The sequence below is a fragment of the Pleurodeles waltl genome, chromosome 10, assembly GCF_031143425.1.
Source record: "Pleurodeles waltl isolate 20211129_DDA chromosome 10, aPleWal1.hap1.20221129, whole genome shotgun sequence".
Taxonomy (NCBI): Eukaryota; Metazoa; Chordata; class Amphibia; order Caudata; family Salamandridae; genus Pleurodeles; species Pleurodeles waltl.
The window spans coordinates 5517047-5537583 of record NC_090449.1 but is presented as its reverse complement, the minus strand read 5'-3'; the positions used below and the strand labels follow the sequence as shown (position 1 = coordinate 5537583).

General features: G+C 55.0%; 1 protein-coding gene across 4 annotated transcripts in view; it reads right to left on the bottom strand.

The window, feature by feature from the left end:
- Positions 1-261: 261 nt before the first annotated feature.
- The window catches only part of PRICKLE3 (prickle planar cell polarity protein 3), a 99020-nt gene continuing 78744 nt past the window's right edge, over positions 262-20537 (bottom strand). For all 4 annotated transcript variants that reach the window (XM_069209310.1, XM_069209309.1, XM_069209312.1 and 1 more), the window contains 2 exons: positions 9777-10385; positions 262-1301 (listed from right to left, as the gene is read on the bottom strand). In XM_069209310.1, coding sequence (XP_069065411.1) covers positions 574-1301; positions 9777-10385 — 1337 coding nt within the window. In that variant the 3' untranslated portion in view covers positions 262-573. The remainder of the gene's footprint in view (positions 1302-9776; positions 10386-20537) is intronic.

Here is a 20537-nt window from a genome sequence, read left to right as displayed (position 1 = left end):
TGTGCCAAGCTACAGGGGTGGCGCACTGGATCATTTAGTGACTTTTGTGGGTCACCCTCACAAGGATTGTGGCTGTTGCATGAGAAGAGGTTTCCACCCCCTCAATCAAGAACCCAGTTTCTTGCACAGGGCATGTGGTCATGCCACAAGCTCCTTCTTCAATCAGCAGGTAGACTCTCCTTGGAGTCTCAGCATCCCTCGTGCCACCTCCGCCACCACGACCCCTCTGGGAGATGCCAAACACCACAAAGTGTTTCCACGCTGATTTAAAAAATTTATTACAATAAACTCATAGAAAAAACATACGAGGACATAAATGTGCCAACAAGTCTCAGAAATGTGAAACCTTAGGGAGTACTGTGCCTCAGGAAGCATTACACCTTAGGGGAATCAGGCCTTAGAAGACATCCAGTGGCGCCATGCCAAGGGTCGGAGGTGGGGCTTCCAGACTGTGTTTGTGCGCATCAGTGAGGGCTCAGCAGGGTGAAAGTCATCCGTGGGCACAAGGGGTCAGCGCCCACGTGCTTCCCGTCTGTAGTTCTCCAGGTATGGCTCCATGCCCACCTGCCCTTGTCAGGAGATCATACAGCTCTTGTCCTTGTGCCGCCGGCGTCGCCGCGACTCATTGCAGCTAACCCTTGCCACTTGGCGCTCCGTCAGGGTGCTGGTGGCTCCTGGTTGGGTGGAGGTGCCATGCAGAACTCGCAGGTGGGGCGGGACAGGTATCCGCTCTCCCAAAAAGAATCCCTCCTCTTCCTCATCAGAGGAGGAAGAGCAAGTAGAGCACAAGTCACTGTCACCGTGTAGACCGTGCCATGCACCCCTCACCTGGCTCTGAGAGGTTTCCTCAAGGCGGGAAGAGGACTGGTAAATCCTGGCACAGCCCCCAGGTGGCACCCTCCACTCCAGTTCCTCCGCACCCCTCTGGTGGACACCGCTGGCGAGGTGCAGCGCATTGTCCGAATGGGCCCGCCGGTCTCTGCGGTGGTGAGGCCGCCTGGCCCGCTGTGGTGGCCCCTGGTTACTGCTCAGTGGGGACAAACGTGCTAGAGGTGGGGGTACTGCCCCTTCCGACCCAGGGCTACCCGAGGTGAGGGGCTCTCGGAAGCTGACGCGGGCAGAGCTGCGCTTGAGGCTGGTCCTTTCCAGGGAGCTATCACCATTCTGGTCGGGCATGGCCTTCGGCGTGGTGCAGGGCCTGCTGGGGGCGGTGTGGTTGCCGCCCTTGGGGTGGCGGCCCAGTTCCGGCATGGAGTGCCGCTGCGGGCGAACTCGTAGGAAATGGACAGAAGACTCCTCGTCTGTAAATTCAAAGGCAAAATTAATGAAAATCTCTCACAGCACTTCGTTCCTCTAATCACCCCAAAGTGTGGCAGGCTTGTACAAAGCTCACCCCAGTGCTACCCGAGTTCACTCCCACCCACACATATGCACACTTCACACACACTAGAACAGTTCACTCTGACATGCTCTACCTCACCTCACTCCCACCCACAGTAGTCCAGCTCACTCAGGCCCACAGTTGGCCAAGCTTCCTCACACCTGCACAACTTACTCAGACCCACAGTAGGTCAGCTCCCTCACACCTGCACAACTTACTCAGACCCACAGTAGGTCAACTCCCTCACACCTGCACAACTCACTCAGACCCAGAGTAGGTCAGCTCCCTCACACCTGCACAACTCACTCAGACCCACAGTAGGTCAGCTCCTCACACCTGCACAACTCACTCAGACCCACAATAGGTCAAGCTTCCTCACACCTGCCCAACTCACTCAGGCCCACAGTAGGTCAGCTCCCTCACACCTGCACAACTCACTCAAACCCACAGTAGGTCAGCTCTCTCACACCTGCACAGAATGTCTTAATTATGGATTTCAGCTCAAAATTAAGTTTATTAGGGTGTTGTAAAGTCACAACTCACTTGGAGCCACAGTAGGTCAGCTCCCTCACACCTGCACAACTCACTCAAACCCACAGTAGGTCAGCTCCCTCACACCTGCACAACTCACTTGGGGCCACAGTAGGTCAGCTCCCTCACACCTGCACAGAATGTCTCAATTATGGATTTCAGCTCAAAATTAAGTTTATTAGGGTGTTGTAAAGTCAGGCACAAGTGCCTAACATTACTGGTGAGACTCAGCTGTAATACACAGCTCTGGGCAGACACCAGTGGTGCAGCCAACCACCTGAAGACTGGGTGAACGAATCATACATGACGTGTGGGAAAGGTGCATGAGGCGACCTTTCACGTCTCATTATAGATACTGGAAGCAAGAAATGGGATGGTTGAAGTCGCCAGTAAAACACCTGCTGTGGCTAGAAAAGTGTAGACCCCAACAGACCCAGGGCTATGATGCACAGCCCAGGAACCCGGCTTCTGACTTGGGTTCCACTCACCCGCTGCAGAGGGTGGGTGCAAGTTTGCCCATCACCCACTGACCCTCTTGGACAAGAAGCTGCTGAGGGAACTACGTTGGGCAATGAAGCAGGGCATATGATAGTCAAGGGGATATCGCAGGGTGCCAATGGTGGAATCATCTAGATGCAGGTTTTAACCCCCATTCACTCAATACCCTCTCAACGTCTCTGGGGCTTTCACAGTCACCGTTACCATTGGCATAATCAGGGTATGGCCACTGGCCAGAGTTGGACCAGGAAGCTGCCATGTGGGTAACAGTGGAAGCAGATTGGTGATGATTAATAAATGGAACAAGCATTGGCAAAGCCAATAGATCTCTCCTATGCAAGAGCTATTGGCTTTGCCAACGTGTTTTAGGCATGTAGTTCTCCAGCGTGCCTGCTGTTCAGCATGGCTGGGAGTTAGTGGCGTAGAGGAGAGTGGCATGGAGTGTCAGAGTGTCATGGAGTAGTGTTGTAGAGTGGAGTGTCAGAGTGTCTTGTATTGGACTGACATTGTGTGGACTTGCGTACAATGGCATACACTGAGTGGCATAGAGTAGAGGTGATGGGGGTGTAGAGTGTTGCAGAGTATAGTGGCGTAGAGTGCAGTGCCACTGAATTCAGCAGCGTACAATGCAGTGGCATAGATTAGAGAAGTGCATAGTAGAGTGCAGTGGTATGTAGTGCAATGGCATTGAATTCAGCAGTGTACAATGCAGAGTCGTAGAATGCAGTGGCATAAAATACAGTGATGCATAGTAGAGTGCAGTGGCGCAGAGTAGAGAGCAGTGGTGTAAAGTAGAGTGGCAGAGTGGAATGGCATAGAGTTGAGTGATGCAAAGGGCAGTGGTGCAGAGACAGAGTTCAGGGTAGAGTTGAGTGGAATAAAGTGCAGTGGTGTAGAGTACAGAATAGAGTAGAGTGGCATAGAGAGCTGTGGTGTAGAGTACAGAGTGGAGCTGAGTGGCATAGGGTGTAGTGGCATAGAGTGTAGAGCTGAGTGGCAGAGTGTAGAGTTGAGTGGCAGAGTGCTGTGGCATAGAGTGTAGAGTTGAGTGGCATAGAGTGCCGTGGCATAGAGTGTAGAGTTGAGTGGCATAGAGTGCCGTGGCAGAGTGTAGAGTTGAGTGGCATAGAGTGCAGTGGCATAGAGTGTAGAGTTGAGTGGCATAGAGTGTAGAGTTGAGTGGCATAGAGTGCCGTGGCATAGAGTGTAGAGTTGAGTGGCATAGAGTGCAGTGGCATGGAGTGGTGCAGAATAGAGTACAGTTGAATAGTGTAGAGTTGAGTAGTGCAGTGTTGCAGAGTAGAGTGTCATAGTGCAGTGGTGTAGAGTGGCATAGAGTGCAGTGGAGTAGAGTACAGAGTTGAGTGGCAGAGTGCAGTTGCGTGCAGTGGCACAGAGTAGAGTGCAGTGGTGTAAAGTAGAGTGGCAGAGCGGTGCAGAGTGCAATGGCGTAGAGTTGAGTGATGCAGAGGGCAGTGGTGTAGATTACAGAGTGGCATACAGTGCAGTGGCATGGAGTGGTGCAGAGTACAGTAGCACAGAGTGGTGTAAAGTACAGTGGAGTAGTGTAGAGTTGAGTAGTGAAGAGTAGAGTTCAGTGGTGGACAGTGCAGTATTGCAGAGTAGAGTATCAGTCCAGTGGTGTAGAGGGGCATAGAGTGCAGTGGCGTACAGTACAGAGTGGAGCGGAGTGGCAGAGTGCAGTGGCGTAGAGTACAGAGTAGAGTTGAGTGGCATAGAGTTCAGTGGCGTACAGTACATAGTGGAGCGGCAGAGTGCAGTGGCGTACAGTACAGAGTAGAGATGAGTGGCATAGAGTGCAGTGGCGTACAGTACTTAGTTGAGTGGCACAGCGTGCAGTGGCGGACAGTACAGAGTAAAGTTGAGTGGCATAGAGTGCAGTGGCTTAGAGTACAGAGTAGAGTTGAGTGGCGTAGAGTTGAGTGGCATAGAGTGCAGCAGCTTAGAGTACAGAGTAGAGTTGAGTGGCATAGAGTGCAGTGGCGTAGAGTACAGAGAAGAGTTGAGTGGCATAGAGTGCAGTGGCATACAGTACAGAGTGGAGCGGAGTGGCAGAGTGCAGTGGCGTACAGTACAGAGTAGAGTTGAGTGGCAGAGTGCAGTGGCTTAGAGTACAGAGTAGAGTTGAGTGGCATAGAGTGCAGCGGCTTAGAGTACAGAGTAGAGTTGAGTGGCATAGAGTGCAGTGGCGTAGAGTACAGAGAAGAGTTGAGTGGCATAGAGTGCAGTGGAATACAGTACAGAGTGGAGCGGAGTGGCAGAGTGCAGTGGCGTACAGTACAGAGTAGAGATGAGTGGCATAGAGTGCAGTGGCGTACAGTACTTAGTTGAGTGGCACAGAGTGCAGTGGCGGACAGTACAGAGAAGAGTTGAGTGGCATAGGGTGCAGTGGCTTAGAGTACAGAGAAGAGTTGAGTGGCATAGGGTGCAGTGGCTTAGAGTACAGAGTAGAGATGAGTGGCATAGAGTGCAGTGGCGTAGAGTAGAGATGAGTGGCATAGAGTGCAGCGGCGAAGAGTACAGAGTAGAGATGAGTGGCATAGAGTGCAGTGGCGGACAGTACAGAGAAGAGTTGAGTGGCAGAGAGTGCAGTGCCGTGGAGTTGAGTGGCAAAATGTTGAGTGTCGTAGAGTCCAGACTAGAGGTGAGTGGCACAGAGTGCAGTGGCGGACAGTACAGAGTAGAGATGAATGGCACAGAGTGCAGCGGTGTGGAGTGGTGCAGAGTAGGGTATAGTGGAGTAGGTTAGAGCCGCGTAGTGCAGAGGTGTCGAGTAGAGTGTCAGTGCAGGGGTGTAGAGTGGCGTAGAGTACTATGGTGTATAGTACAGAGTAGAGATGAGTGGCAGAGTGCAGTGGCTTAGAGTACAGAGTAGAGTGGCATAGAGTGCAGCGGCTTAGAGTACAGAGTAGAGTTGAGTGGCATAGAGTGCAGTGGCGTAGAGTACAGAGAAGAGTTGAGTGGCATAGAGTGCAGTGGCATACAGTACAGAGTGGAGCGGAGTGGCAGAGTGCAGTGGCTTAGAGTACAGAGTAGAGTGGCATAGAGTGCAGCGGCTTAGAGTACAGAGTAGAGTTGAGTGGCATAGAGTGCAGTGGCGTAGAGTACAGAGAAGAGTTGAGTGGCATAGAGTGCAGTGGCATACAGTACAGAGTGGAGCGGAGTGGCAGAGTGCAGTGGCGTACAGTACAGAGTAGAGATGAGTGGCATAGAGTGCAGTGGCGTACAGTACTTAGTTGAGTGGCACAGAGTGCAGTGGCGGACAGTACAGAGAAGAGTTGAGTGCCATAGGGTGCAGTGGCTTAGAGTACAGAGAAGAGTTGAGTGGCATAGGGTGCAGTGGCTTAGAGTACAGAGTAGAGATGAGTGGCATAGAGTGCAGTGGCGTAGAGTAGAGATGAGTGGCATAGAGTGCAGCGGCGTAGAGTCCAGACTAGAGGTGAGTGGCACAGAGTGCAGTGGCGGACAGTACAGAGTAGAGATGAATGGCACAGAGTGCAGCGGTGTGGAGTGGTGCAGAGTAGGGTATAGTGGAGTAGGTTAGAGCCGCGTAGTGCAGAGGTGTCGAGTAGAGTGTCAGTGCAGGGGTGTAGAGTGGCGTAGAGTACTATGGTGTATAGTACAGAGTAGAGATGAGTGGCAGAGTGCAGTGGCTTAGAGTACAGAGTAGAGTGGCATAGAGTGCAGCGGCTTAGAGTACAGAGTAGAGTTGAGTGGCATAGAGTGCAGTGGCGTAGAGTACAGAGAAGAGTTGAGTGGCATAGAGTGCAGTGGCATACAGTACAGAGTGGAGCGGAGTGGCAGAGTGCAGTGGCGTACAGTACAGAGTAGAGATGAGTGGCATAGAGTGCAGTGGCGTACAGTACTTAGTTGAGTGGCACAGAGTGCAGTGGCGGACAGTACAGAGAAGAGTTGAGTGGCATAGGGTGCAGTGGCTTAGAGTACAGAGAAGAGTTGAGTGGCATAGGGTGCAGTGGCTTAGAGTACAGAGTAGAGATGAGTGGCATAGAGTGCAGTGGCGTAGAGTACAGAGAAGAGTTGAGTGGCATAGAGTGCAGTGGCATACAGTACAGAGTGGAGCGGAGTGGCAGAGTGCAGTGGCGTACAGTACAGAGTAGAGATGAGTGGCATAGAGTGCAGTGGCGTACAGTACTTAGTTGAGTGGCACAGAGTGCAGTGGCGGACAGTACAGAGAAGAGTTGAGTGGCATAGGGTGCAGTGGCTTAGAGTACAGAGAAGAGTTGAGTGGCATAGGGTGCAGTGGCTTAGAGTACAGAGTAGAGATGAGTGGCATAGAGTGCAGTGGCGTAGAGTAGAGATGAGTGGCATAGAGTGCAGCGGCGTAGAGTCCAGACTAGAGGTGAGTGGCACAGAGTGCAGTGGCGGACAGTACAGAGTAGAGATGAATGGCACAGAGTGCAGCGGTGTGGAGTGGTGCAGAGTAGGGTATAGTGGAGTAGGTTAGAGCCGCGTAGTGCAGAGGTGTCGAGTAGAGTGTCAGTGCAGGGGTGTAGAGTGGCGTAGAGTACTATGGTGTATAGTACAGAGTAGAGATGAGTGGCATAGAGTGCAGGGGTGTAGAGTGGCATTCAGTGGTGCGGAGTAGAGCAGTACAGTGTGGTGCAGAGTAGGGTATAGTGGAGCAGTGTAGAGCCGCGTAGTGCAGTTGTCGAGAGTCAGAGTGGCGTAGAGTGCAGTGGTGAGTGTGCCAAGATATTGGCTGCCGCCACCCTGACGATGCAGCCTCTATGGCCTGGACAGATGCTGAATCTGGTGGAGACTCAGGCATCAGGAGCAGGGCCTCTCCCTCGCCGCATGCCCGACGCCTCACTAGGCCTGCACTTACTGGTCACATTACCTGCACCCTGGTCTGACGCATCACCTCCTGCCCTCTCTCGAAGGGGAGCTGGTGCTGTGAGGGCTACAGCACCCCGCCTGGGTGGGATTCTCATGTTTGTGCTCTGGTGCCAGTGAATTGTTCTTTGTTGCGAGCTCAGCCCTGTGCACAATGGCCCTTTAATGTCTTTACTGGGCTGCATTGTCCTCACATCTCTTCTGAGGTGAAGCTTGCCCGGGGCCACAGAGTGGGGGTGACACCATGAGGCCTCTGTTCCCTTTTCGGACTGGGGGGGGCTTCAACAGAGCCTGGACCAGCTCTCACAGGGAGGGGGTGGGCCCTCACGTGCAGCACATGGAGGGACACCCCTTTACAACTGAGGTCTCATGAGACGAGATCTGGGGACAGTGGAAAGGGATCCTCCCAGGAAGTGACATCACTGTGTTAGATCCGGACAATGTCCGGTGTCATCCCAGGTCGATCCTGACATAGAAGCTTTTTTACACCCAGAGCAGAGGGTTGTAAAGTGGAGTGGCAGAGAGTGTTGTGTATTGGAGTGTCACAGTGTGGAGGCGAATGGAGGGCATACACTGGAGTGGCTTAGAGAGGAGTGGACTGGTGTAGAGTGAGTTGCCGTAAAGTGTTGCACAGTATAAATCCAGGACTATAGTCAGGATTTGTAAACTGCAGCAAATCACCCATGTGGGTCTCAAGGTGCTGAATTGTAGGCACCAGAGTCGTAATGCACAAGTAGAAGTGAGCACGGAGGGCACCGGCCACCACCCCGACCAGAGTCATAATGCACAAGTAGAAGTGAGGACGGAGGGCACCTGCCAACACCCCGACCAGAGTCATAATGCACAAGTAGAAGTGAGCACGGAGGGCACCGGCCACCCTCCCCCGACCAGAGTTGTAATGCACAAGTAGAAGTGAGCATGGAGGGCACCGGCCACCACCTGACCAGAGTCATAATGCACAAGTAGAAGTGAGCACGGAGGGCACCGGCCACCACCTCAAGCAGAGTCGTAATACACAAGTAGACGTGAGCCTGGAGGGCACCGGCCACCACCCGACCAGAGTCATAATGCACAAGTAGACGTGAGCCTGGAGGGCACCAGGAGCAGGAACAGAGGTCCACCCGAGAAACCCCAGTGAGATCAACAGGACCCAACCAAGACCTCGGCTTTCATGATGTGTATATGCTAAATGTAAGTACACACAATCAAGGGACGAAGGGGTGGGGGCACACAGCCACACCCCACAGAAGCACCATCACTTTGGGGTAATCCATGCCTTTGCACTGTTCCAGATCAGTGGAACTTGTATTATTTAAAAAAACCTTATAACACAAAGTAGTTGAAGGACTTTGAGTGCCTGAGCGGCAGAGTGGAAAGAGGTTGTCCCTGGGACAGAGTTTAATCTGGTCTCAATTCCCTGCTGTCCAAAGCTACATATCCTTGTAATATATGAATGAAAGTAATGTCCAAAAATCTAAAATCAGGGTGTGCACTTCTCCTTCATCTGTTTGCTTCCTTCTAATTATGTACATATAGCCAGCAGGTCTGCAAATAAAGCACTAATTTTAAATTCAGATGATGTTTACCTTGCATCTTTTAGGTGCCGGTTTGAAGACTGAGGAAAGGTAAGTTTTCACTTCTCTGCAGGCTGAGTAAGTGGGATCTCATGCGACGGGTTAATGCTCTGCCCAGACTTTCAGAAACTTCTGAAGCTTTACTTGGGTTTTGTGCCACTGCGATCGAAGAAAGTGCCCTTCTGATATAAAGCAACCGAAGCCTTCCACACTATCAGGGCCTCAGATGCCCACAGCTATCAACTGCAGAGGAGGACAAATGCAATGCACCCCAAAAGTGCCAAGACACTACATGAACAGGGGGTGCTGGTCAGAACAGCTCACACTCCTGTCTCACAAGTATTTCACAATAACCATACTCCATGTTCTCCACCAACTCCAAACCAGGCAGCGCCACCACCAGACTCCTCCTGCAACAACCACATCTCTCCACACCTCAACATTCTCGACTGGCTCCCAGTCCAGGAAAGATTTAAGTTCAAGATACTCAGCCACACCTACAAAGCTCTCCACAACATCGGTCCAGCTTACTTCAACCACGACTAAACTTCCACCAACCCACCAGACACTTTCGCTCTGTGTCCGAGGCAAAAGCACACCTGCCTTGCATAAAGAAGACAAGAAGCGGAGGACACTACTTATCATACCTTGCAGCCAAGACCTGGAACGACCCCGTTCCTCATGGACTTTTAGGAACCTGAAGACATGTCCCTTCTAGACAGCACTGGCATGATCTCCTCCTCCCTCCTCAGGCCTGCCCTACTCAGAGCTGGATACCCTCACAGGTGATTAGCTGCGCTCTACAGATCCACATAACATAACAAGATTGCCCCTCGTACGGTGCACCCCACCTTTCAGGGCACACTCCAAGATCTAGAGCTTCACACTCAAACCCCTGGGTCATGCTGCAGACTCACCTGTGGTGGGTGGCTCCTGGCTGGTGGAGGTGCCCCGGGAGCTGGTGGTCCTCAGCGGGAGCAGCGTTGGCCTGCTCTCCTGCCACTGGACCCTGCCCTGGTGGCACCGCAGTTCTGTGCTCCGTGAGCTCTGAGAGCCGGTGTCCGAGAGCTCGCTGGAGTCCTCGTAGGGAACAGGTGGGCTCTGCCCTGGGTGAGACCCACAGCCTGGCACCTTTCCTGGGTCCTGGGCCACCTGCCCTGGAATGTCTGGACTGGTCCTGTCCGGAGTCTCGTGCAGAGTCCCGAGGGCAGGGGCAATGGTGGACCCCATGGCAGTTCCTACGGGACAGCGCTCTTCTGAGGCCTTCGACAGAGGCTGGGTGTGGACCCTCTGCTGCCGGCCGCTCCTCCGGGCATCCCTTGAGCGAGCGCTCTGGAAGGCAGAGTCGCAGGAGTCGGAGCCATTGGGGTCCTCGCCGAGGCTGCAGGCCCGAGAGCAGAAGATCTGCCCCTGCTTGGGCAGGAAGGGCTTCCCCAGGAGGGGCTTCCGGCAGCGGGAGCAGCTGAAGCAGCGGTCAGTGGCATGCCAGTGCTGTCCTTCGTAGGTCATCTGGCCGTGGTCAATGCCTGTGGAGGGAGAGCAGAGGGCCTGTGAGGAGAGGAGATGTGGAGGAAAGGTCAGGAGAGGGAGCATGGAGGGAGGAATAAGGGTGGCAAAGAGGGGAAATGTGAAGGGAAGGGAGAGGTGGGTGAAGAGAGGAGAGGAAAGGGAAGGCGAGGAGTATACATTTGAGGCCATGGAAGGTGGAGGGAAGGGAGAGAGTAGTGTGGGGAGAGGAAACATGGAGGGAAGGAAGAGGGGAGGTGAGGCGAGGGTAGGACACGTGTAGCAAGAAGAGAAGGTGCCTTGACAGACAAGTTACAGGGGGTTAGAACCAAATCTACTCCAGGAAGCCATGAATTGGAGTCAAGGCGTGGCAGAGGAAAGGGGGTGGAGTCACGAGGGGTGGAGCTTACTCTGAAAGTCAACTTCTACATTTATTTCAAATTAGCTGCAAAGACATTGGAACAAGTACAAATGTGCCAGCAAAACGGTTCTAGATTACTTACTGGGCCACAAAGGGGCGGCATTTAAAATATCTTACAGGGTTCAGGCACCTGCTGCTGAGATCTTTGTCTACGCAGATATTTCAGGGAATTATAATGATAGTGAGATACCTCTGGTCATTTTATGCACTTGCTGGAGAGGTCTGTAATTACCCACATGCAGATACACCTGGCATTCTCATCAAGCAAGCAAAGTGCTCACATAAGGATGTGAATGAAGTTCAGAAAAACCTGCCTCGAATCGTAGTTCATCTCATGTACTTGGGGGGTGATAAGCTGTGCGCCTCTGTTTCCTTCCATTGCATTGGCGTCTATATGCAACGCTCCACATGGTTTCCAGCCGGCGTGATACTCGAACAAAAGGAGGGCTGATGGCCCCTTAAATTTGGCCTTTGTTTTGGGCTCAGCTAGAAGTGAAAACAAGACGGCCCCCTTGCTGCCTGCAGGTTGCTGCTCCATGGTGAAAGCAGACAGAGCCCGAACTACTGAAATGTGTGTGTCGGAAAGGTACGCCAGGAGAATTCAGCAAATCTCCCTGGGTTGGCCGGATCCCCGATCCAAATCAGAAATAGCTGCCAGAACCGGAACCTGGCAGGACTCCCCCTCCTGCCCTGTACTGGTTAGAACATTGATCTAGGGGGCCAGCAGGCCAGGTTTACCATTTCTAAACATCCAGATTCTGACAAAGCTTTGGACAATGTCCATCAGTGACTACTGTTCGTAGACATGTGGGAGAAGTAATTTGTGTCAATATTTCCTTTTATTGTCACGGACATCAAATCAAGGCGCTACGGAATGAGAATGCTGACGAGACTCCACACAGCCCCAAATCCAGGAGCAGAACTGTTACATCATCTAATGCCCTTTCTGGAGTTTTTACTCAAGAGTCTGTACCTAAGACTACCCCAGCACTCGAGACCCAAACCAGACACCCAGACCCTGCTCAGGATCCCTTGATCCTGCCATGGCACCTACCCACCAATCCAAGCTAGACACCCGGACCCTGCACAGGAACCCTTGATCCTGCCATGGCACCTACCCACCAATCCAAGCCAGACACCCGGACCCTGCACAGGAACCCTTGATCCTGCCATGGCACCTACCCACCAATCCAAGCCAGACACCCGGACCCTGCTCAGGATCCCTTGATCCTGCCATGGCACCTACCCACCAATCCAAGCTAGACACCCGGACCCTGCACAGGAACCATTAACCCTGCCATGGCACCTACCCACCAATCCAAGCCAGACACCCGGACCCTGCACAGGAACCCTTGATCCTGCCATGGCACCTACCCACCAATCCAAGCCAGACACCCGGACCCTGCACAGGAACCCTTGATCCTGCCATGGCACCTACCCACCAATCCAAGCCAGACACCCGGACCCTGCACAGGAACCCTTGATCCTGCCATGGCACCTACCACCAATCCAAGCCAGACACCCGGACCCTGCACAGGAACCCTTGATCCTGCCATGGCACCTACCACCAATCCAAGCCAGACACCCGGACCATGCACAGGAACCCTTGATCCTGCCATGGCACCTACCACCAATCCAAGCCAGACACCCGGACCCTGCACAGGAACCATTAACCCTGCCATGGCACCTACCACCAATCCAAGCCAGACACCCGGACCCTGCACAGGAACCATTAACCCTGCCATGGCACCTACCCACCAATCCAAGCCAGACACCCGGACCATGCACAGGAACCCTTGATCCTGCCATGGCACCTACCACCAATCCAAGCCAGACACCCGGACCCTGCACAGGAACCATTAACCCTGCCATGGCACCTACCCACCAATCCAAGCCAGACACCCGGACCCTGCACAGGAACCCTTGATCCTGCCATGGCACCTACCCACCAATCCAAGCCAGACACCCGGACCCTGCACAGGAACCCTTGATCCTGCCATGGCACCTACCACCAATCCAAGCCAGACACCCGGACCCTGCACAGGAACCATTAACCCTGCCATGGCACCTACCCACCAATCCAAGCCAGACACCCGGACCCTGCACAGGAACCATTAACCCTGCCATGGCACCTACCCACCAATCCAAGCCAGACACCCGGACCATGCACAGGAACCCTTGATCCTGCCATGGCACCTACCACCAATCCAAGCCAGACACCCGGACCCTGCACAGGAACCATTAACCCTGCCATGGCACCTACCCACCAATCCAAGCCAGACACCCGGACCCTGCACAGGAACCCTTGATCCTGCCATGGCACCTACCCACCAATCCAAGCCAGACACCCGGACCCTGCACAGGAACCCTTGATCCTGCCATGGCACCTACCACCAATCCAAGCCAGACACCCGGACCCTGCACAGGAACCATTAACCCTGCCATGGCACCTACCCACCAATCCAAGCCAGACACCCGGACCCTGCACAGGAACCATTAACCCTGCCATGGCACCTACCCACCAATCCAAGCCAGACACCCGGACCATGCACAGGAACCCTTGATCCTGCCATGGCACCTACCCACCAATTCTAGCCAAACACCCGGACCCTGCACAGGAACCCTTGATCCTGCCATGGCACCTACCCACCAATCCAAGCCAGACACCCGGACCCTGCCCAGGAATCATTAACCCTGCCATGGCACCTACCCACCAATCCAAGCCAGACACCCGGGCCTTGCCCAGGAACCCAGATGGGGTGGGAGTAACATGGGGGCTGCAGCGTATCAATGCCAGTTAGTCCTCTGAGGCGGGTACAATGCAGCCAGGTTGGTTGATGTGTGGTGAGTCTTCTCACTGTGGCTTCTCCAGCTGAGTTTGGAGTCATGTCACCCCTGGGAAGCAGCTGCAGTCTTCCCACTTCATCTCCTCTTCAGTGAGGCAGATCTGTGGACGCTCTTTGGTCCTCTTTCGGGTGAGTAGCGTTGCTGTGGTTTTACTTGTGCTAAGAGTTGTCTGCCAGTTGCTTCACCATCCACAGTGTCTGCCGAGGGATGTTTCAAGGTTCTCAGCCACTTCCTTTGCACCGAAAGACTGAGCTATGGCGGTGACATCATCAGTGTAAAGCGCTAGGTTTCTCTTCTTTAACTCATTGTTTGTAAAGAAATTAGAGAGACATGGTCAAGCATTGGTCCCTGAGGCACTCCGACAAGAACAGGACAAAGGGGTGAACCCTCCTCTTGCACTGTAGCATGAAAGATGCGTTCGGCCAGATAGCTGATCAGCAGATTTACCAGGTAGCTTGAAAATTTGAACATGAGGAGGCTGTAGATCAGTCCTGTGTGCCACACTCAGTCATATGCTTTGGGTGCACCCAGAACAACTTCTGCAGTTGATTTGTTGATGCTAAATCCATGGCTTAGTACGTCCTAGACTCTGGGGAGCCAATGAGGTGTTAAGTGCTCTTCCCAGAACCCAAACTGTCCTTTGGAGAGAAGGTTCGGATAGATGCTGGGATGGGCAAGAACGGCCATTGTCAGGAGCTTTGAAAAGCCAGAGAGACTGAAAGGACGGTGGTTTGCAGAATCTCTTCGTGATTTCTCAGACTTCGGGCTACAACAACTCTTGGTTCTCTCCAGGCTGTACAGGAAGTGCTGGACATGCACTGAAGACCTCAGCAAAACAACCCCCTGTATTGGGGAGGATCTTGCCGGCCTGGTTAATTATTCCGGAGTGCTTTGCCATTTTTCTGTTTATTTACAAAACTAAGCACTTCACCCCCGTAGCATTCCTCAAAGTTTGCAGCTTTTGTTTCCGGTGACTGATCCAAGTGATGGCTGGTTAGGAGTGCCCCAAGTGATGGCTGGCGGTGACTGCTCCAAGTGATGGCTGGCGGTGACTGCTCCAAGTGACGGCTGGCGGTGACTGCCCCAAGTGACGGCTGGCGGTGACTGCCCCAAGTGACGGCTGGCGGTGACTGCCCCAAGTGACGGCTGGCGGTGACTGCCCCAAGTGACGGCTGGCGGTGACTGCCCCAAGTGACGGCTGGCGGTGACTGCCCCAAGTGACGGCTGGAGGGGACTGCTCCAAGTGACGGCTGGAGGGGACTGCTCCAAGTGATGGCTGGAGGGGACTGCTCCAAGTGATGGCTGGCGGTGACTGCTCCAAGTGATGGCTGGCGGTGACTGCTCCAAGTGACGGCTGGCGGTGACTGCCCCAAGTGACGGCTGGCGGTGACTGCTCCAAGTGATGCTGGCGGTGACTGCTCCAAGTGACGGCTGGCGGTGACTGCTCCAAGTGACGGCTGGCGGTGACTGCTCCAAGTGATGGCTGGCGGTGACTGCTCCAAGTGATGGCTGGCGGTGACTGCTCCAAGTGATGGCTGGCGGTGACTGCTCCAAGTGATGGCTGGCGGTGACTGCTCCAAGTGATGGCTGGCGGTGACTGCTCCAAGTGATGGCTGGCGGTGACTGCTCCAAGTGATGGCTGGCGGTGACTGCTCCAAGTGATGGCTGGCGGTGACTGCTCCAAGTGATGGTGGCGGTGACTGCTCCAAGTGATGGTGGCGGTGACTGCTCCAAGTGATGGTGGCGGTGACTGCTCCAAGTGATGGTGGCGGTGACTGCTCCAAGTGATGGTGGCGGTGAGTGCTTGTGATGGTGGCGGTGACTGCTCCAAGTGATGGTGGCGGTGACTGCTCCAAGTGATGGTGGCGGGGACTGCTCCAAGTGATGGTGGCGGTGACTGCTCCAAGTGATGGTGGCGGTGACTGCTCCAAGTGATGGTGGCGGTGAGTGCTTGTGATGGTGGCGGTGACTGCTCCAAGTGATGGCTGGCGGTGAGCGCTCCAAGTGATGGTGGCGGTGAGCGCTCCAAGTGATGGTGGCGGTGAGCGCTCCAAGTGATGGCTGGCGGTGAGTGCTCCAGGTGATGGTTGGCGGTGACTGCTCCAAGTGATGGTGGCGGTGAGTGCTTGTGATGGTGGCGGTGACTGCTCCAAGTGATGGCTGGCGGTGACTGCTCCAAGTGATGGTGGCGGTGAGCGCTCCAAGTGATGGCTGGCGGTGAGTGCTCCAGGTGATGGTTGGCGGTGACTGCTCCAAGTGATGGTGGCGGTGAGTGCTTGTGATGGTGGCGGTGAGTGCTCCAGGTGATGGTTCGCGGCTTCTCCCTCTGCTTATGTTGCTAGACTCGAAGGGTTCCTTTAGTGGGTCAGCAAGGACGTCCGCCTTGTCTCTATTGCTGCATGTCGGGTGAACCAGGCCTTGTATTGGTGCGTTTAGATCCTTTTTTCCAGTCAAACATCGGGTCATTCTCCCGGGGGTTGTACAGCAGGTCTAATTTCTCACCTCTGTTCTGGCTCATTTGCTTCTTCGGCAGCTGTGGGAGCCTGGGGTCCTTCTTCGGCAGCTGTGGGAGCCTGGGGTCCTTCTCCGGCAGCTGTGGGAGCCTGGGGTCCTTCTCCGGCAGCTGTGGGAGCCTGGGGTCCTTCTCCGGCAGCTGTGGGAGCCTGGGGTCCTTCTCCGGCAGCTGTGGGAGCCTGGGGTCCTTCTCCGGCAGCTGTGGGAGCCTGGGGTCCTTCTCCGGCAGCTGTGGGAGCCTGGGGTCCTTCTTCAGCAGCTGTGGGGGCCTGGGGTCCTTCATCGGCAGCTGTGGGAGCCTGGGGTCCTTCTCCGGCAGCTGTGGGAGCCTGGGGTCCTTCTCCGGCAGCTGTGGGAGCCTGGGGTCCTTCTCCGGCAGCTGTGGGAGCCTGGGGTCCTTCTCCGGCAGGTGTGGCGGCCTGGGGTCCTTCTCCGGCAGGTGTGGGGGCCTGGGGTCCTTCTTCGGCAGCTGTGGGGGCCTGGGGTCCCTCTTTAGCAGCTGTGGGAGCCTGGGGTCCTTCTCCGGCAGCTGTGGGAGCCTGGGGTCCTTCTTCGGCAGCTGTGGGGGCCTGGGGTCCCTCTTCGGCAGCTGTGGGAGCCTGGGGTCCTTCTCCGGCAGCTGTGGGAGCCTGGGGTCCTTCTTCGGCAGCTGTGGGAGCCTGGGGTCCTTCTCCGGCAGGTGTGGCGGCCTGGGGTCCTTCTCCGGCAGCTGTGGGGGCCTGGGGTCCTTCTCCGGCAGCTGTGGGGGCCTGGGGTCCCTCTTTAGCAGCTGTGGGAGCCTGGGGTCCTTCTCCGGCAGCTGTGGGAGCCTGGGGTCCTTCTTCGGCAGCTGTGGGGGCCTGGGGTCCCTCTTCGGCAGCCGTGGGAGCCTGGGGTCCTTCTCCGGCAGCCGTGGGAGCCTGGGGTCCTTCTTCTGCAGCCGTGGGAGCCTGGGGTCCTTCTCCGGCAGCCGTGGGAGCCTGGGGTCCTTCTTCGGCAGCCGTGGGAGCCTGGGGTCCTTCTTCAGCAGCCGTGGGAGCCTGGGGTCCTTCTTCAGCAGCCGTGGGAGCCTGGGGTCCCTCTTTAGCAGCTGTGGGAGCCTGGGGTCCTTCTTCAGCAGCTGTGGGAGCCTGGGGTCCTTCTTCAGCAGCTGTGGGAGCCTGGGGTCTGGGGTCCTTCTTCAGCAGCTGTGGGGGCCTGGGGTCCTTCTTCAGCAGCTGTGGGGGCCTGGGGTCCTTCTTCAGCAGCTGTGGGGGCCTGGGGTCCTTCTTCAGCAGCTGTGGGGGCCTGGGGTCCTCCTTCTTCAGCAGCTGTGGGGGCCTGGGGTCCTTCTTCAGCAGCTGTGGGGGCCTGGGGTCCTCCTTCTTCAGCAGCTGTGGGGGCCTGGGGTCCTTCTTCAGCAGCTGTGGGAGCCTGGGGTCCTTCTTCAGCAGCTGTGGGAGCCTGGGGTCCTTCTTCAGCAGCTGTGGGAGCCTGGGGTCCTTCTTCAGCAGCTGTGGGGGCCTGGGGTCCTTCTCCAGCGGGTCGAGGGTGCGGGAAGTCTACACTGTGTGCGCTTGGTTTCGTCTGCTACTGACAGCTTGATGCCTTCCAGGTGGTCGTAGGTGGAACCGCGCTGAGGTTTCTGTTGAGGAATGCTGCACTCTTTTGTACGGGAAGGCAGTGGCGGGTCACACAATCTCATCAGTGCCCCCCCTCTTTCTGGGAAGTGTCCCCTCTCCTTGGTGAACGGCCAGAGGCTGAGCAGGAGCGACGGTTCATGCGGAGGTGGTTTCCAGGCAGTTTTACTTAAGACCTCCATCCTGCTAATCACCCACAGCAGCCCTCACCCCATCGTGTGCTGTGGCCGGAATCCTGTCCATTATCTGGAGCATCCTTCATCCGGCCATGTTTACTTAAGGCCTGCATCCTGTCAATCACCAAGAGCATCCTTGAGTCCGGCCCTGTTTTATGCCCTGCATCCTGTCAATCACCCAGAGTTGCCTGCATCACACACATGTTTGTGGCCTGTATACAGGTTTGTGCCCTGCATCCTGTCAATCACCCAGAGTTGCCTGCATCACACCCATGTTTGTGGCCTGTATCCAGGTTTGTGGCCTGTATCCATGTTTGTGGCCTGTATCCATGTTTGTGGCCTGTATCCTGTCAATCACCCAGAGTTGCCTGCATCACACCCATGTTTGTGGCCTGTATCCAGGTTTGTGGCCTGTATCCATGTTTGTGGCCTGTATCCTGTCAATCACCCAGAGTTGCCTGCATCACACCCATGTTTGTGGCCTGTATCCATGTTTGTGGCCTGTATCCATGTTTGTGGCCTGTATCCTGTCAATCACCCAGAGTTGTCTGCATCACACCCTTGTTTGTGGCCTGTATCCATGTTTGTGGCCTGTATCCATGTTTGTGGCCTGTATCCTGTCAATCACCCAGAGTTGCCTGCATCACACCCATGTTTGTGGCCTGTATCCATGTTTGTGGCCTGTATCCATGTTTGTGGCCTGTATCCATGTTTGTGGCCTGCATCCTGTCAATCACCCAGAGTTGCCTGCATCACACCCATGTTTGTGGCCTGTATCCATGTTTGTGGCCTGTATCCTGTCAATCACCCAGAGTTGTCTGCATCACACCCATGTTTGTGGCCTGTATCCAGGTTTGTGGCCTGTATCCATGTTTGTGGCCTGTATCCATGTTTGTGGCCTGCATCCTGTCAATCACCCAGAGTTGCCTGCATCACACCCATGTTTGTGGCCTGTATCCATGTTTGTGGCCTGTATCCTGTCAATCACCCAGAGTTGCCTGCATCACACCCATGTTTGTGGCCTGTATCCATGTTTGTGGCCTGTATCCATGTTTGTGGCCTGTATCCTTTCAATCACCCAGAGTTGCCTGCATCACACCCATGTTTGTGGCCTGTATCCATGTTTGTGGCCTGTATCCTGTCAATCACCCAAAGCGTCCTTCATCAGAGCCATGTTTGTGGCCTGTATCCAGGTTTGTGGCCTGTATCCATGTTTGTGGCCTGTATCAATGTTTGTGGCCTGTATCCATGTTTGTGGCCTGTATCCTGTCAATCACCCAAAGCGTCCTTCATCAGAGCCATGTTTGTGGCCTGTATCCATGTTTGTGGCCTGTATCCAGGTTTGTGGCCTGTATCCAGGTTTGTGGCCTGTATCCTGTCAATCACCCAAAGCGTCCTTCATCAGAGCCATGTTTGTGGCCTGTATCCATGTTTGTGGCCTGTATCCAGGTTTGTGGCCTGTATCCAGGTTTGTGGCCTGTATCCTGTCAATCACCCAAAGCGTCCTTCATCAGAGCCATGTTTGTGGCCTGTATCCTGTCAATCACCCAGAGTTGCCTGCATCACACCCATGTTTGTGGCCTGTATCCAGGTTTGTGGCCTGTATCCAGGTTTGTGGCCTGTATCCAGGTTTGTGGCCTGTATCCTGTCAATCACCCAAAGCGTCCTTCATCAGAGCCATGTTTGTGGCCTGTATCCTGTCAATCACCCAGAGTTGCCTGCATCACACCCATGTTTGTGGCCTGTATCCATGTTTGTGGCCTGTATCCAGGTTTGTGGCCTGTATCCAGGTTTGTGGCCTGTATCCAGGTTTGTGGCCTGTATCCTGTCAATCACCCAAAGCGTCCTTCATCAGAGCCATGTTTGTGGCATTACATACTGTCAATCACACAGATCACCCTTCATGTCAGGCATGTTTTGTAGCCTGCATCCTTGTCAGTCGCGCACAGCATCCTACATCCCAGCCGGCACGCATTTTTTAGGGGGTGGGGGGCGTGTGTGTGTATAGAAAGTTTAATTTAAGTCCTGTACTTTTGCCTCTAACCATGTAAGGCTGTTCCGTGACTATTATTTAGACCCTGCATTCAAATGTGTAGTCTTTCAAAGATCCAATCCCATCACCTCGGCAGCGACCTCAGTGACCACTAGTGTCACGGAGGGGGGCTCCTACAGCCCACCACTAGTGTCACGGAGGGTGGCACCCACAGCCGACCACTAGTGTCACGGAGGGGGGCTCCCACAGCCGACCACTAGTGTCACGGAGGGGGGCACCCACAGCCCACCACTAGTGTCACGGAGGGGGGCACCCACAGCCCACCACTAGTGTCACGGAGGGGGGCACCCACAGCCCACCACTAGTGTCACGGAGGGGGGCACCCACAGCCCACCACTAGTGTCACGGAGGGGGGCTCCCACAGCCGACCACTAGTGTCACGGAGGGGGGCACCCACAGCCGACCACTAGTGTCACGGAGGGGGGCTCCCACAGCCGACCACTAGTGTCACGGAGGGGGGCTCCCACAGCCGACCACTAGTGTCACGGAGGGGGGCTCCCACAGCTGACCCCTAGTATCACGGTGGGGGGCTCCCTCAGCCCATCAGGGTTCAAGTCTGCCGC